Source organism: Prunus dulcis, chromosome 6, assembly GCF_902201215.1.
Source record: "Prunus dulcis chromosome 6, ALMONDv2, whole genome shotgun sequence".
Taxonomy (NCBI): Eukaryota; Viridiplantae; Streptophyta; class Magnoliopsida; order Rosales; family Rosaceae; genus Prunus; species Prunus dulcis.
Genome location: NC_047655.1, coordinates 28714015 through 28729791, shown reverse-complemented (window position 1 = coordinate 28729791; position 15777 = coordinate 28714015). Strand labels below are relative to the sequence as shown.

Here is a 15777-nt window from a genome sequence, read left to right as displayed (position 1 = left end):
TGCAAAATGATATGCTTGTTATTAATTATGACAATCAGTATTTTTTCTTTCAAAATATGACAATCAGTATCATGTATATGTACGGTAAGTATTATTATGAGATTAATCTTGAGATATTTAGTCATACCCATTCTTAGCACTAAAACTATAAATAAATCATACACCATTCAATTTCTATAAACATACCCAAAAAAAAATCCAAAAAGAGATAGCTGGCCCTATTAAATTTAATTTTGATTATTAAATTACTTTAATGCCTTATTGAATATTTTGGGCTTTTTTATGAGTTTTTGGGTTGAGTTTGTTTTAAGAAATTAATGGCAGTTTTGTAATTTAAAAGAAGTTAAGAATTTTTTTGTTATGTTGTAAATGAATTTTGGGTGTGTTTCTAAAGTCCATTTTATATAGGATTTTTTTTTTATAATTTAGACTCCTATATTGGATATAATAGTGAATCTCCCATTAATCTTCCATTATCTTTTTGAAGCACATACTAGATTTCTCTTCAGCACCTTTGATAATATGAATTTATCTATATTTTAGTTGAAGAATGGTAAAAAAAAAAAAAAATCACAAGGGAGAAGAAAAGGAAATTGTTGAATTTGTTCGTTATGATTTTGTAATTTTTGTGTGAAGTCGGGAAACAAGAGAGAAATTTAAATCAGCTTGAGATAGAAGAACTTTGGGGTTGTGTCGGTTGGGAAGAAATATGGCAGAATCAAGATAAAATATGGAAGAAGTTTTAACTAAGATTTTGTTCTTAGTGTGTTTGCAAGTTAAACTATTCACCTTGTGATAGTTGCGCGACAGGATGATGGTGCCTTTGTGGGCGCTATGGCGAAGTTTGCAGTAATAGTATCATCGGCTGAGCATGGTTGAGTGTGCGATTGAAAGGCAATTAGCGCGCCCTATGTTTGAAGGGGACTCCTTGGTGGTGGTGGCGGCAGCGGTGAACAATCCGGGAATGTACCATTCTAGTCTTGGCAACATATATGAGGATATTAAGAGCTTTCTCATGACACTGCCTGAAGTCTCTTTTCACTATGCCTCCTTGCTGAGGTTTCTTTCAAAAACAAATTTATAAAAGAAATTGGATGTCTCAACTCGCCCGTCTAGGCCCAAAAGAGCCCCGTCTGATCCACGGCTCATCCCAGAAATCGTCCAAATTTTGAAGAAGATGTTTGGCCCTTCACTGTACGAAGATGAGAATCCTGAAATCACCTCTTTCCTCAGTCGCTGCCCTCAAGGCTTCGGTACATGCCCTCTCTCTGTGTGTCTCTCAAAGTTTCACCATTCTTGAGATTTTGAATAATGACTATTAATAGTATACTAATTCAAAAGAACAAATACTTGTGCATGCATGATGCACCAACCAATGAGAATATGAGATGATCCTTTGCATTGTTTTGTGCAGAAATAGATTTGCAGCTAGTCCGTTGGAGCCGCGATCCAGACATATCCAAAATGTTGTATAATAGGAGGTTTGAGCCTCTGCTGAACGAAGATGGAAAGCCTCAAGGCATCGCTTTCTCTAGTTATTTTATCGTTGGGGTGGGTGGGTGATGAGAAAACAACCAAGTCTGAGACCTCTAGAAATAAAAGGATTTCGACATAACTTATCCCATATGTTTTCAAATCATTACTATTAATGGTTTAGTTATATAAAAGAACAAATACTTTATCAATATGAGCCGTTGAATTGTTTCGTGCAGCAATATTTTTGCAAGAAGCTTGGCCGAAGGTGAAATCTGCTTTAAAAGAGTATGGTATCATATGCAGATTGGATGTGGTATGTCTTAATAAATTAATGTTGTTTTTGAAATATCTACTCTTGATCAATCGACGGTTGATTCAAATTATGTATGATTGGATGCAGATACTAATTAACTTGTTTTGTTTTTAATCATGTATGGTCAGGTTTTTGGTTACATAACAATCAAAACAACCAAGACTACTGACCCGGATATTATTGTAAAGACCAAGCAGCTTGTTCATCTCTTATCAATACATATTCCGGTAAATCAGGTACAAACGGTAGATAACTCTTTGTTATTTGTGTTTCTCATCTGCATCATCCTTCTTGTCCTATGAGAGTTATATATTCTCTGGTTTGAATTTGAAGTAGCTAGCTGCTGCTAAGGCAGTAAGGTGTTAATGCCTTTGTAGTTTCAATGCAACTCTTATTGAAGGCAACAAACAGCACAGCATACATATAAATTAAATCAACATTTTGATTTCCAACTAATCACTGTAGCTAAGCACAGTAAATTTACGAAAATGCCTTTATTTTAAACTGTTCAGCCAGCTTTTTCTCTCCCTTTGCACAGTAAAATTTCGATTTTGCCCTTGGCTGATTGTTTTGTGTTTTTCCCGTTTTGCCCTCTCTTTCCTTGGGATGTAACTAGCGTCTGGTTGGATTTCAACTAGCTGGTTGGAGAGCTTCAGGGGTAAAATGGGAGAGCTGTTGGTTCTTCGATGTCTACATCTGGAGGCTTTTACTGTTTTACACAGCCATAGTTCACCGACTTCAGTTTTGGCTTCCATTCTTCACCGACTTCCTTGCCTTCTTCTCTTTCGATTCGAAGATCAATTTCCATCTAAACTCATCTCCGTCTGCTGCTCGCCTGGCCTTGGCTTCTGATCAGGTTAGCCTCTTAATGGTTCATGAAACTGTAGTGAAGTATCTGAAATTCAATTTGGTTTAACGATATACCAATTTAAATTTCTCTATCTGATTAATATCATAGTTTTAGATATGCAACAGATTTCTTAGGTTCCGACTTCTGATCTCTTTGCACGATGTGATTGTTAGTTAACCCAAAACATCCTTTTAGTTATTGAGTTTTGCTGATGTGATAAGGCCCCTTAAAACCAATATCTCCCTCTTTATTGAGTTTTCACTGGATAAATTTTGCTCATAGTTTTCCTCAATTGCGTTTAATTGAATCTTAATTAATAAGCATGTGTTTTTATTTAGGTATATATCTGTGTGTTTTAATGTGCAAAGGGTCGTGTTTTCAGGTGATTTTATCATTAAGATGTCAATGTTGACTGCTCCAAGTACAATTGTTAGCTCGCCTCTATTGCCAACAGGTATTTTATGAGTACCCATTGCTAAGTTTCTGTGATTTTTTTAAGATAATAATACTAATGATTGATTTGATTGGAAGCTACAGATTTTGAAATGAGGTATTTCTTCCATCAGTTTGTGTTTTCATTGTTTACCGACTTCCTTGCCTTCGTCTTTTTCATCGCTATGATCTTCCTCTTATCTTCCAAGGTGCTCACTTTTCGACTCACTTGGGTTCTATCAGGAAGGGGATTGAATCTCACATATTAGCTCAGGTATTTCCATTGTTCTTATTATTAATTTTTTTAATCAATTGTCGATTCAATGACTTTGCTCTCTTGGAGAAATCTTAGAAATGGAAATCATTCCCAATTTCTGTTTTGGTTGCCGATAAAACAGTGGACAGCAAAGACCAAGGGTGCTTGAAGAAAAAAAAAATTCCTTTTTTTATCTGCTTTTGGTTGCTGTATCCTAAATATGGAGAAGAAAAAAAAATTAATGATAAAACACAAGGAAAAAAGAAGTGAAGATTAATCATGTTTCGACAAAATAGAAATTGGGTGCTTTATTCTTTTTGGGCTTAACTTTTCTCATAGATTGCTTGCACTTGAGGGCATTCCCCCGCATGTTATTGTTTTAATGCTTTTGTCCTCTGTTGGGTCATTTGGGTTGGTGTCATTTTACATTGCTAACCTTATGTTTGTATATTTTGCTTGAATTTCAGCTGCACCCAGAAAACTATCTTAGAAGATAATCTGCAGAGCAGGGGACTTAATCTACTGAGGTTAAGTATCTTTGAAACCACTCCAAGGACCTCCTCTCCTTTGAGTTGTAGTTTCATTTAAGTTGCCAAAAACTCCTGCAGTAACTTTGATACCTCGCCAGCTACATGCTCCAATGGATCTTTTTTTGCTTCACAGTTTCTTAGGTTCCATTTAATTTGGTATTTATTTTGGTGTGATATATTTCTCTTAGGGTGTGTCAAATGGTAAAGCTGCAAGTAAACCATCTATTGATAATAATAAAAATGAGCTTTCTAACCCTAAACCCTCTAATATCTGAGTATGTTGTTGAATCTATTGGGTGTTTTGTTGAGGTTAATTTTAGGGTACAGCAATGGATTGAAACATCTGAGCATGTTGTTGAATGTTTTGAGTGTTTTGAGACTGATGGAGAGAGAAAAACAGAGGAAAATAGTATCTGAATAGAGTTTTTTTCTTTCAATTACTTATAAGATTTCTTCATATAAAGCCCTTTGTTTAATATCAGTTTCTATTGAGCTCCCTTAGTTTTTGGTGGATGTTCTTATAAGATTTCTTCATATAAAGCCCTTTGTTTAATATCAGTTTCTATTGAGCTCCCTTAGTTTTTGGTGGATGTTGGTGTGTAAGTGTGTGTTCTTCCTGTTATTCACACTGAACCCATTTTTCTGGAAGGCCATAACGGTATAAAGTAGGTATAAATTAGGTATAAATTAGGTCAAAATGCTTCTGTAGAGGACTGTTCTGTATGTATGGAATTTTGATCTTTGTGGAAATATGAATGGTATGTTAGAAAGTGAATTCATATAGACCGCATAGTTGGAATTTTGAGTTCTTAGGTTTATTTTTGTGCAAAGTCTTCTGTTAGAAGATTCACTGAAGAGCCATTTCTTTCTTTTTTCAGTCCTTCTTCTATCACTTGAAAGGCTAAAGTACCTGCAAAGGCATGAATTCTTGCAGGAATTATAGCTCATGAGAGCAATACTTTTTTTTATATAAATCTATTTAAAGGATGAGACATAGAAGGATCTTTGAAAATTATGGTCTGGAATGGATATTTTGCAGACCAAAGTTTGAGAGGTCTGTCATTGGGAATGCATAATTGTATCCGAAAGCTTCCCGTGATGAACTTTAGGTCAAACTCATAAAGAGAGAACATTTAAATTCGTAAAGAAGGGGTAGTGTTCAAGCTATTTCCCAAGTTATTATTTCAAATCTTTGCCCTTCCAAGTTTTAAAGGTTTAAATTGTTTGTTAGGGTTTCTCAATTTGGGTGTTTGATTTACGAATTTTAATTCTTCTCTCTTTCTAAGTTTGAAAACTACCTTCATTATCTGGTTGGAGTTGTTGATACAACCAGAACCAGATTTTAAATTCAGTTGGGATTGTTGGGAGATAAGAATGGGAGATTTTTTTGGCTGGCTCTTTGTCAGTTGGGATTTGTTTTTGTTTTCTTTTCTTAATGCTTCTTAATTCCTGTTTTGCTTTAGCAAAGTGTTCAGCTCGCATGAATTTGATCTTTCGGTTAATAGAGCTTAGAAATTAGCTTACGGCACCATATGAAAATGGGTTTAATTTTCTTTAGGTTTATAGTGAAGAAGTCGATCGTTTAAAAGGGTTTTTCTTCAAGAACAAACATATAGTGTAATTTAAGATAAACAAAAAGAAACTAAACTATTTTTATATCACCAAAAATTTCAGTGTCTCTGATACCTAATCAGACCAAAGTGAGTCAAATTAAAGTTAGTAACCAACTGAACTTACTACAAGTGAAATGTGTCTGAACAATGAGTTGAGGCAAACACCAGAGGAGCCACAATAAGTTATTAATTGTTCTTCAAAACAAGAAAACAAACTAAAGAAACACATAATTTCAAAAGTTCAGAGTGAATTGTGTCCTGTTCGCGTTTTTTTTAAAAAAAGAAAAACTCCACAATCAGTTTTGCCCTTGCATGGCCCTCTGAAATTTGGAACTGTTCAGTTAAACCCAGATGTGCCATAAGAAGCCAGACATGGGTGAGCAGCTCTCCTCCTCGCCTGAGCTGCTGAGCCTGACCACTCCGTCGACATTGATTGGCGGCATAAGGGAGCATCTCCACCCACACATGACTTACAAACTGCCACTTTCTCCCATTAGTCCCCCCTCTATCTGACTCCAGGGACTGCAAGGCTTTAGCAAGCCTGCATGCATCAAATAGAACTGACTTGCTTCTATCTCCTTTCACTTTAGATGGAAGGATGTCTGTGCACACATCCAGTAGCTTTGTGCATGCTTTCCTTTCACCCAATTTCATTATTTTCTTTTCCTTGAAAAATTCTTCAGCCTCAGCACATGTGTCTCTAAACCTTATCTGTCCAATCCCATTCAGTAGCATGAAGGGGCACATGACTAATAGTTCAATAACAGCTTACTGTCTTCACAATTTTCACTAGGAACCGAGTTCGAGTTTCGATTCACATCAGAATAATAACATAGATCGGTTTGTGCATTTGGTATTTGTTTTTGTGTGATATTTTTCTCTTAGGGCGTGTCAAATGGTAAAGCTGTTGATTTGTTGGAATTTAGGGTTTATGATTTGTTGATTAAATTTTGTGATGGACCTCTTTTCCTCTCTCTGTTTGTGCATTTGTCTTAATTAAATTTGTTTCTTAAAAAAAAAATAAAATGGTCTGTTTGATTAATTGATATGACAGTTTGCTTTGATTAATTCATGTGTATGACAGAAAAGGTTGGGAGCTGCTTTTGGAGCCTCATTTATTTGGCCTGCGAGCTTGATTTACTTCTCCAGGTTTTCATTCTCTTCCATCTCCATCTCCGATTTTAATCTATTGGTTTGGAAAAGCTCATATTCAAGTGATTTTTAAACTCTAAATCCCTAATTGATGATAATGCCTAATATTTTTAGTTAGTTGAAATTTTTATAATGAGTTATTAGATGAATATTGATGATTTTCTTTGTGGATAATGATTTATTAGATTGAATGAATATTGATGATTTTGTGTGTGGATAATGATTTGTTGGATTATAGATGACTATATATGATTATTTGATTTGTTGGAATTTAGGGTTTATGATTTGTTGATTAAATTTTGTGATAGACTTTTTTTTATAACTTAATAATCTGTTTATCGATGATGTGTAAATAACATAGTAGCATATTTAAATTTTTTAACGGGTGTTTTGAATCAAGTGCTTCCTTCTATTCTTCAAAAAGACATCTATTCTGGTAAACTTAATTGAGTTTGAGCTTATGGGGTTAAACTTTTTGCCATATTTTTATTGCACTGTTTCTTTTCTTATTCTTATATGCAGGGATGATTTGTTTCTTTTCTTTTTTTTTTTCCTTCTTCTCAATTTTAAACAGATTTACAGTACTTTCTCTTGCTGAAATTTTGTGAAATATATGTATATAGGGGAGCTCAAATTAAGAAATAGTGGTTACGCATTATTCATTTTTCATAAAATTCAATTTTTCTTCAATACATCCAACTATGATTCTTTTACCTCTCTTCAACTTTTCCTTTAGATAAACACAGAATTTAAAATATGTTTACTTTGTGTGACATCAATTGGAAAACCATCTAGAACTTGCTCATTAGTTCTCTTAATTTCGTTACTTTGTGTTTCCTCGATTGGAAAACCATTTATAACTTTCTTATTAAATTGTTAAATTATATTATTCATGTTTATACATAATTAGATGTTTATGATTATTGTCCTCACTTGATTTTCCCCATTCATCAACACTAACACTTACTATTTTCCCACTTTTTTATAACAGGTCAAGATCTCCATCAAAGAGAAGAAAAGTCATGAAGAAATTGCAAAACAAAACCTGCCCAATTAAACAGCATGCTACTCAAAACTATCCAAATTTTGCTATTTTGATAACTGCTTCCCACTATTAACATCTCAATGTATACACAAACATGCCTACTATTTTAACATAACAAGCAGCCTGTAAAATATGTTATTACTTTCTTTTTTAGCAACTTATACTGCCTTAGTTAAGCATAATGCTACAAATTAAATCTCATTGTATATATAAACAATCTTATTTTGTGTATGTAATTTCAAAACCCGCAGCATCGTGCGGGCTTTTTTTCTAGTACTCTTCTAAATATAAATCTACATCTAAATTACGTACTTTACTTCCTGATGATGTAGATACTTGGAGGACTGGTAGGCTGCTGCATCTTTTTCCGCGCAACTGTTACATGCACTTCTGAATATGGACAAGACATGATTGTCGTTATAGGTTCATAGTACGGACTAAAATTTATCAAGAAGATCGTGGTAAATTTCATTGTTCATAACGTGGATCTTTTCCCTCGCCTCAATGCCATTTTAAGGAATCTGAAAGTTAACAAGGATCTCGAGGATTTGCATTTATGAAGAATCTCAACCATTTTGGAGGACCTTGTTCTTGTTGGAGTTATAGTCTCGTTTTAATTAGCACTAAATAATATTAGCAATCGCTTAATTATGGGTTAGTTTTTGTTTACTTTGGACTTTAGCATATAAATCATGTTAGCATTGGCGGGTACTTGGGCTTTGAATTTGAACAGTTTAATAATTAGTATCATTTTTTTTTTTTTTTTTTTTTTTCATTTCCTTTTTGTTCAAAAGTGAAGGACCTCTTTTTCTTTCTCAAATACGAGAATCAATAATCATGTAGGCCTCCATGAGAACAGCCCAGTATGTATAGGTATACCCCATCTATCATGCAGCCCAATTGTGAACAGTATGTATACATAAAACTCCAGCCAAAATGTCTAGAACACTTTCCTTGTAAAGCACTTGCATTCACATTCATTGTTAATGGATGGTTTAACAGTCCTGTTTTGTTTTCTCTGAAATTCAATAATATGGCTATAGTCATCAACTCAAGAATTAAAGAATTGATTACATTTCCTTTATCCCACACCCATAAATAAACGTTTTATTTATTTAAAGCTTTTTATCGTAAATAAATAGTTCTTCAGGTTCATGAAATTATCTTCTTCTTTTTTTAATTGGATGACAAATGCACATAGTCCTAATAATTTATGTGGTGTTTCTTGAAAAGAAAAACAAAAACAAATAGGCTGGGCAATATGCTTTTGTAATTGTAATTTGGATGTGGCGGTGTTGTGTTCCTTCCAACACAAACTGTCAAATTTCGCATCGCATCGCAAGTTCGCAACCTTTTTTTTACTAGGTAGGTCCTTACTCTGCTGGCACCCAAAACAAATTTATTAAGCTCAAGAAACAGGAACACAGAGAGAGAGAGAGAGAGAGAGAGTAAAGAAGATGTTGTTTCAAGTGGGTGGCCAAGGGACTCGTCCCACCTTCTTCGAGATGGCGGCGGCTCAGCAGCTCCCCGCCAGTCTTCGCGCCGCTCTCACCTATTCCATCGGCGTAAGCTCTACCTCTATCTACTCTCTTCTTCTTTTTTCTCTTTTGTAAAAATTTGATTGTTTACAATTCTCTTTGTTTCTGGGGTTTGGTAGGCTGAGAATGATCTTATCTCTGAATGTTAATTTCAACAGGTATTAGCTTTACGAAGACCCTTCCTCCATAGGGTGTTAGACTATGAAGACGAATTCTTTTCGTTGCTCATGCTAGTTCTCGAAACTCATAGCTTAAGAACTACAGGTTTTCTGATTCATCTTTTGCTCCAGCAGTTACGAATTTACTTTATTGTGCATCTGACTGATCAATGACTGTTACCATCTACAATAATTTTGTCTTCTGGGTCCTGTTCTCTTCAGATGCTTCCTTCTCTGAGTCTCTATATGGATTAAGAAGGCGGGCTGTGAAGATAAAAGCCATGAAGGATGATGCTCGCCTGAACCCAGGTGATGGAATTCAGCATTCTGGGTTAGAAAAGCGCCAAAGAGTTCTGTCAGTTGTATTTTTGGTACGGTCTCCTGCTTATTGTGTTTTTGCAAGATAGGGCTATGTAGATTTCTTTTGTCTTATAAGTCTAGCTATATGAAAGAGGACTGACTTGTGAACGAATATGTACTAGGTTGTATTGCCTTACTTTAAGTCGAAATTGCATTCAATCTATAATAAAGAAAGGGAAGCCAGACTTCAAGCAAGCTTATGGGGACACGTTGATGAAAGATTTGATGATGCTGATATATTTGATAGAGGGGAGGATTCTGTTATTCCAAGAGGAAATTTGGATATGGAAGCATCAGTTAGAACGCGTTTGACTAAAAAGATCCAGAAATTTATAGGTGCTTGCTATCCTTTGCTACATGCTAGTACTGAAGGTGTGTGCATCTTTCTTGCTGACCTTTATATGCAAAGAATGACTTTCATCTTTCAATTTGGATTTTGTTTTTAATTTTTTGCTCGAACATATTTGTGAGGATATGCATGTTATGCATAAACCAGCAGTAGAAACTGAGGGAAGTTACTTAATTTGTGTAATTATAGAAGTTTTACTTTCAAAAGACTAGTACTTGTGTTCTTTTTCTTTACAATAGATAATGTTGACATGAAGCTCTTTAAACTTAGCCAATTAAAAGATTATATATCTAAAGTCCCCTTAATGTTGTTATGTTTTCAATGTACGATGTTACATCTTCACAGTGAATCTATCTGTTGATCTCTTCTTAGGAGTACTCTAGGTCCTTTATCTGTATTTTACCATTTGAACGTCTGGTTAGATAATACATTCTAACCTAGAACTGGTGATGCAGGATTTTCATTTGCTTATCAGATGTTATACTTGTTGGATGCAACTGGATTTTATTCCTTAGGATTACATGCTCTTGGGATTCATGTCTGTCGAGCTACAGGGCAAGAGCTGGTATTGTGTGGCAAAAATTTGTTTTGGTTCTCATCCATTTATCCTTTTATATTTTTCAGTGCATTTAGTCAGGGATTTTTGGTATGATATACTTTTATCCGTTGAATTTTGTTACATTTATGAGATTGAAAAAAAGAAAAAGAAAAATGATAGTTGGCGTGGCTTGGTGATGACTTCTTGTTTCTATGTATATGATTCAATAGTTGAAATACAATTTTTTGGTGTCAAGGTAGATGGATACATCTTCTAGAATTTCAAAAACAAGAAGCCATGAACGTGAGAGACTTCGTGGTCCTCCTTGGTTGAAGGTATAACTACATTTGGTTAGTTTGGTTAATAGTTTTAATCAAGTCTTTTTAGTTTGATTCTTAGTCATATTGATTTGAAACATGGTATGATAGTAGTTGACCTTACATATGCAAGTAGTCTGCTATTATTATTGTGTTTGATTAGTAATATTCCACGAGAAAAAGTACAAATTATGTAAAGATTATGAGGAAGCACTTCTGTATGTTTGGATTGACCTTGGTTGTTCATTTCTTGCTATCTGACATGAATCACCATACAGGCATTACAAGGAGCATTGCTCAGTGGTACATACACAGTGCTCGATTATGCACAGACTGGGTTAATTGCAGCAGTATTCTTTTTTAAAGTAAGCATGGCTTACCCATATGTGATATTAAGACCTTTGTAATTATGGAACAAGCATAATAATCTTTAATTTGACTGGTGGCAAGTTTTCATAGTCATTTTTTATCACATGATTCTCATTGTAACTTTCATTGATTTGAATTAAACTCATAGATGATGGAATGGTGGTACCAATCTGCTGAAGAGAGAATGTCAGCTCCAACCATATACCCTCCACCTCCTCCACCTCCACCTCCCCAGGTGAAGTGTTTTCCAATCCATCTTGGCTTTAATTTATCATTTTCTTTAGAATTTAATAGCACTTCCAATCAATCAAAGAGTTGGTATGTTGCTCAAGTAATCAAGTCTAATCCATTACTGTAAACAGGTTGCCAAAGAGGGGATTCCACTGCCACCCGATAGAACTCTTTGTCCTCTCTGTTCACAGAGGCGTGCGAATCCATCTGTAATTACAGTTTCTGGGTTTGTCTTTTGCTATGCCTGCATTTTCAAGTATGTTTCTCAGGTGAGGCCTTCAGAAGCCGTTAATTTTAATTTTCAATAGTCGATGTTTTGTGTGGATAAACACACTTTCACATTCCTTGGGAAAGTCTGACAAAGGCTGCCCTTTGAAGTGAAGTATATAAACTGATATTGCATACTGTCAAGTACATCGCTATGTCTGCATATTCCAAGCAGGCAAAGAAAATCAGTGTTTGTGTTGTCCATGCATCAAGTTATGTTGTTTTTCCATAGCATGTAACTGAATGTCTTTTTATGGGTCGTTATTGACACAGTATAAGCGATGTCCAATCACATTGATGCCAACCACTGTCGACCAGATAAGGAGGCTCTTTCACGATGTGTAGAAAACCCAGTTTGGGTCCTTGTCTTTTTTTTTAAAAAAAAATCAAAGGAGAAATAGCACATTTCCCTTTCAGAGGATCTTGTAACTGATTCAAATATAAGGCAAAGATAGGGGAGTGATTACTGTCAAAACAAATAAATGTTGTATCGTCTCTTGGGTAAACTGTAGTCTTGGGGGGAAAATGGAAGAATGATGTATTGAGTATTTTGTTCTAGTACCGTATAACAGAGATTTTTAGCTTTTGCCTTCCCATGTAAGAAAATTTCTTTGTTTTAGTCATTACATATTTTTCATGAGTTGTCACAGGTCGATCTTATAGTCATTACAGAGATTTTTAGCTTTTGGCTTCCCATGTAAGAAAATTTCTTTGTTTTAGTCATTACATATTTTTCATGAGTTGTCACAGGTCGATCTTATAGAGACATACAAATTGCACCTTCAATTGATGCGACCATTTTACGCATGTTCAATTTTTGTATTTCCCTGACGAGTTCGTCTCTGTTAGTTTATTTATTAGTTGAAAATTTCATTTCTTAATTAGTTAAATATTGAATGTAAGATAATTTCCTTATGAAAAAACAATTAGAAAAATAACAAAATTACATAAATATCTAGCAGACAACCGGATTAAAATTTAGACCCCTGGAATTCAAAATTACATGAATATCACAAATACTGAATATCCCATCTCAGACACCATTGCTATAATTTGTAGCTAAGCTTCAAGTAGACCCACGTCTAAAGCTCTCTCCAATTTTGCCTCAAATGCGGTAGACTTCCATTTCACTTTCTGATCCTGCACAATCAAACCACGTTTAATCACAAATACTGAATATCCCATCTCGGACACCATTGCTATAATTTGTAGCTAAGCTTCAAGTACACCCATGTCTAAAGCTCTCTCCAATTTTGCCTCAAATGCAGTAGACTTCCATTTCACTTTCTGATCCTGCACAATCAAACCACGTTTAACCCACAATTCAAGTAATCACATAGCATTTTTTCCAAAAAGAAAAGAAAAACTTTACGCTTACCTCTCTGTTTCTCCCTGCTGTTCTTGGCATTCCGCTGCAAGAAGAGCTTGAGTCTGAATCCATGGTCTGACCAGTATGACACCAGTAGCTCCCAACAGTGCCTATGATCGGTATCTGGTCCGGACTTGGGCTTCGCGACCGTCTCGGGGTAGAAAAAGCAGACAACTGTTTTATCTCTTCAGTTGTCCAAGCTCCTAAAATTGGCCTATCGTCACGGCTTCCGGGTGAGTTTATCACTCTCTCACAAAGTGAGTTGTTCCCCACAGAATTGTTACTGGCATTGGACTTGGGCGTGGTCTCAGATTCAACCAACCAGCTTGAAAGGCTAGTGTCAACCCCAGTTCCCTGGTCATCGGACTTTGGCCTGGGGCAGTGTTTTGACAGCTTCAAAGTAGGCTCTGGGCTAAAGGGTACATAGCAATCTTGCTCTGTATTTATGTTCTCCTTCTCTTGGTGCTTTGAAGCTGTGGAAGTTGCTTTCTCTTTGACCTCCTTCCATTGAGTAAGATTTTCAATGGGCTTCAGCACTGATTGATCCCTAGCATTTTGGTTTGATCCTATTAGATTAACTTCCTGGTTAGAGGCACTGAGCTTTGGCATTGGACTGTTGACCTCCTTCTCATCTATTTCAGCATCATAAACTTGTTTCCTGGAATCTATCGATAGTGAAAACAACGATTCGGAAGACTCTTCTTGAATTGAGATTTGCTGCTTACTATCAAACTCATCATCGACATGTCCTTGTTCATAATCATCAGCTGCATCCAAATCACTTCCATCCAAGTCTACCATATCTTCATATTCATCCTCATTGTTTTGGCAATTTTCGTATCTTTTGTTTAACGGATGAGATGGTGCTACGCTTGATATAATGGAACCCAGAATCGGTCCCAGCTCTTTTTGTATTTCCTCTTTCTCATCAGAGCTTTCCACCAAGCTATTGGTGACTTCCTTGGTAGTGGTAGATGATTCTTCATGATGGACCTTGGTATTCAAATCAAACGTAACTTTCTTTTTGGCATCATTCTTTGATTGTTCTTCATTCTCCTCCTCTCTGTATACATTTATTAATGACCATAAATAAATCCCCACATATGTCAACTTTAAAAAAAAATGTATAATAAAAAACCCACAAAGGCATAAACCCAATGAAACAGATGCTCCCAAAAAAGAAACAGAATCAAGATCGAAGCTATAACAACGGATAAAGCTTACTTTGATTCTTTGGTGAGTTTAATGGCTTCCAAAACGTCTTCTAGCTTAGTGGGTTCAGCATGTTGAATTTGAACAACTTTTTCAGTACCTTCATGGCCCTGCAACAAATTAATCTCAGATAAGTAAAATCCAAATTGGGAAGAGCAGAGTCTACACTACAATTAGTAAAATGTGATTATGCAGGGCTTGCTTTGCTTACTTGTTGGTGTTTAAATGGAGTCACGGTGACTGATTTTTTGAGCTTTCGGGGCTTACAACTAATGAAACATTTTGGAAAGCACCCCATGATTAGCTGCTTTTACAGCTGACTTCTTTCGGATGCCTTTTGCTTTCAAGAGAGAGAGAGAGAGAGAGAGAGAGAGAGAGTGGTTTAGAAAGCGGTCTTCATGGTTTAGACTTTAGAGAAAGAGAGAGAAGAAGACTGAGGACGCAACGGTCACAAGAGAGTCTGATTGAAGAATCTGGAGCTTGAAAATATGACCGTTGAGATTTTCTTCGGCTTCATTTAAGAGAAGTTAGTTCGGGTGGGCTTGAGAAGAGAGGGGGTATCATTTTCATCCAGCCCAAGTTGAGGCAGTTGTTTTGGGCCTGTGGATCCTAATTGGCGGCTTGTTCTGAAAGTTAGTGGAACACGAATGCAAATTAAATTAGTCCTTGCTTTTTAAATTGCACAATTATTTTCGTGGGACCGAATAACATATGTATCAGTGTGACAAACTGACAACGACAGGAGAGGAGACAGAGCCATTTCGTAACTCGCGAAGAATATGTTATTTTTCGAAAACCAAATAAGCCGGTGGGATCCACAAGTAGGTCCTCCAAAAATGTTTATTGTCATGGAACGCAATGTCGTCGAGTGCCACAGATAAGTGCTCTATCTTCTCTGGTTGGTAAGCGGTAAGTTTTTAGTTTTTATTTTTTATTTTTCATACAAGCGATAATATATTTTAAATTAATTTAAATTATAGAGATGAGAATTCGAACTCGAATGTAAAATGAAAAACACTTTCGTTCTAACCAATTTGGTTAATCTTTGTATCATTAGTTGAATAAAAAAAGAACCCTTGTATCATTAGTATTTTCTTAATCTAGCGTACAACTATACGTATTGTCCTTGACTCCTTGACTCCGTGACCATGAAATAAAATTGTTCATTTGGTAATTAAAACAAATATAAAAAAACACGCACAAGAGAAACGATACATAATAAATCCCAAGTGAGAGGCGAGCAGCCCGGACAAAGTCTTAGTCTTGTGAAAATGGAGTTTTCATATATCTGGCAACTGAATATATTCATTAATTGTTTTACAAGTATGAATTTTTCAGCTCCTCTAATAATAATATTATCATCAACAAGAAGTGGTCCAACGCTAGTTTTGGGATCTTTTTG

The 15777-nt window shown here is 35.5% G+C and overlaps 2 protein-coding genes and 2 long non-coding RNA genes across 4 annotated transcripts; 3 read left to right on the top strand and 1 right to left on the bottom strand.

Annotated features, from left to right (window-relative positions):
- Window positions 1–2407: 2407 nt before the first annotated feature.
- LOC117632455 lies at window positions 2408–3825 on the top strand. The gene is made up of 4 exons (XR_004586473.1): window positions 2408–2645; window positions 3022–3093; window positions 3281–3345; window positions 3795–3825. It is a non-coding gene; the product is annotated as an uncharacterized LOC117632455 (long non-coding RNA).
- Window positions 3826–4763: 938 nt separating this feature from the next.
- Window positions 4764–7940, top strand: LOC117632454. The gene is made up of 2 exons (XR_004586472.1): window positions 4764–6619; window positions 7614–7940. It is a non-coding gene; the product is annotated as an uncharacterized LOC117632454 (long non-coding RNA).
- An 838-nt stretch (window positions 7941–8778) lies between these two features.
- Window positions 8779–12431, top strand: LOC117632453 (peroxisome biogenesis protein 12). The gene is made up of 10 exons (XM_034365933.1): window positions 8779–9232; window positions 9364–9469; window positions 9586–9734; window positions 9846–10095; window positions 10528–10637; window positions 10871–10945; window positions 11206–11292; window positions 11445–11531; window positions 11659–11796; window positions 12068–12431. Exons 1-10 carry the CDS (start codon window positions 9125–9127, stop codon window positions 12137–12139), a joined length of 1182 nt encoding a protein of 393 aa, XP_034221824.1. The 5' UTR covers window positions 8779–9124; the 3' UTR covers window positions 12140–12431.
- A 275-nt stretch (window positions 12432–12706) lies between these two features.
- LOC117632452 (protein JASON-like) lies at window positions 12707–14849 on the bottom strand. Its single transcript, XM_034365932.1, has 4 exons — window positions 14587–14849; window positions 14388–14485; window positions 13173–14226; window positions 12707–13087 (listed from the first exon to the last, which is right to left on the bottom strand). Exons 1-4 carry the CDS (start codon window positions 14671–14673, stop codon window positions 13007–13009), a joined length of 1320 nt encoding a protein of 439 aa, XP_034221823.1. The 5' UTR covers window positions 14674–14849; the 3' UTR covers window positions 12707–13006.
- Window positions 14850–15777: the final 928 nt, after the last annotated feature.

Bases quoted from the DNA above. Each gene is read 5' to 3' on its own strand.
- LOC117632452 (XM_034365932.1), bottom strand. From the start codon at position 14,673: ATGGGGTGCTTTCCAAAATGTTTCATTAGTTGTAAGCCCCGAAAGCTC. The intron at 14,227-14,387 runs GTAAGCTTTATC...AAATGTATACAG, and splicing joins AAACTCACCAAAGAATCAAA to AGAGGAGGAGAATGAAGAAC. The intron at 13,088-13,172 runs GTAAGCGTAAAG...TTGATTGTGCAG, and splicing joins CAGCAGGGAGAAACAGAGAG to GATCAGAAAGTGAAATGGAA.
- LOC117632453 (XM_034365933.1), top strand. From the start codon at position 9,125: ATGTTGTTTCAAGTGGGTGGCCAAGGGACTCGTCCCACCTTCTTCGAG. The intron at 9,233-9,363 runs GTAAGCTCTACC...TAATTTCAACAG, and splicing joins CTCTCACCTATTCCATCGGC to GTATTAGCTTTACGAAGACC. The intron at 10,096-10,527 runs GTGTGTGCATCT...CTGGTGATGCAG, and splicing joins GCTACATGCTAGTACTGAAG to GATTTTCATTTGCTTATCAG.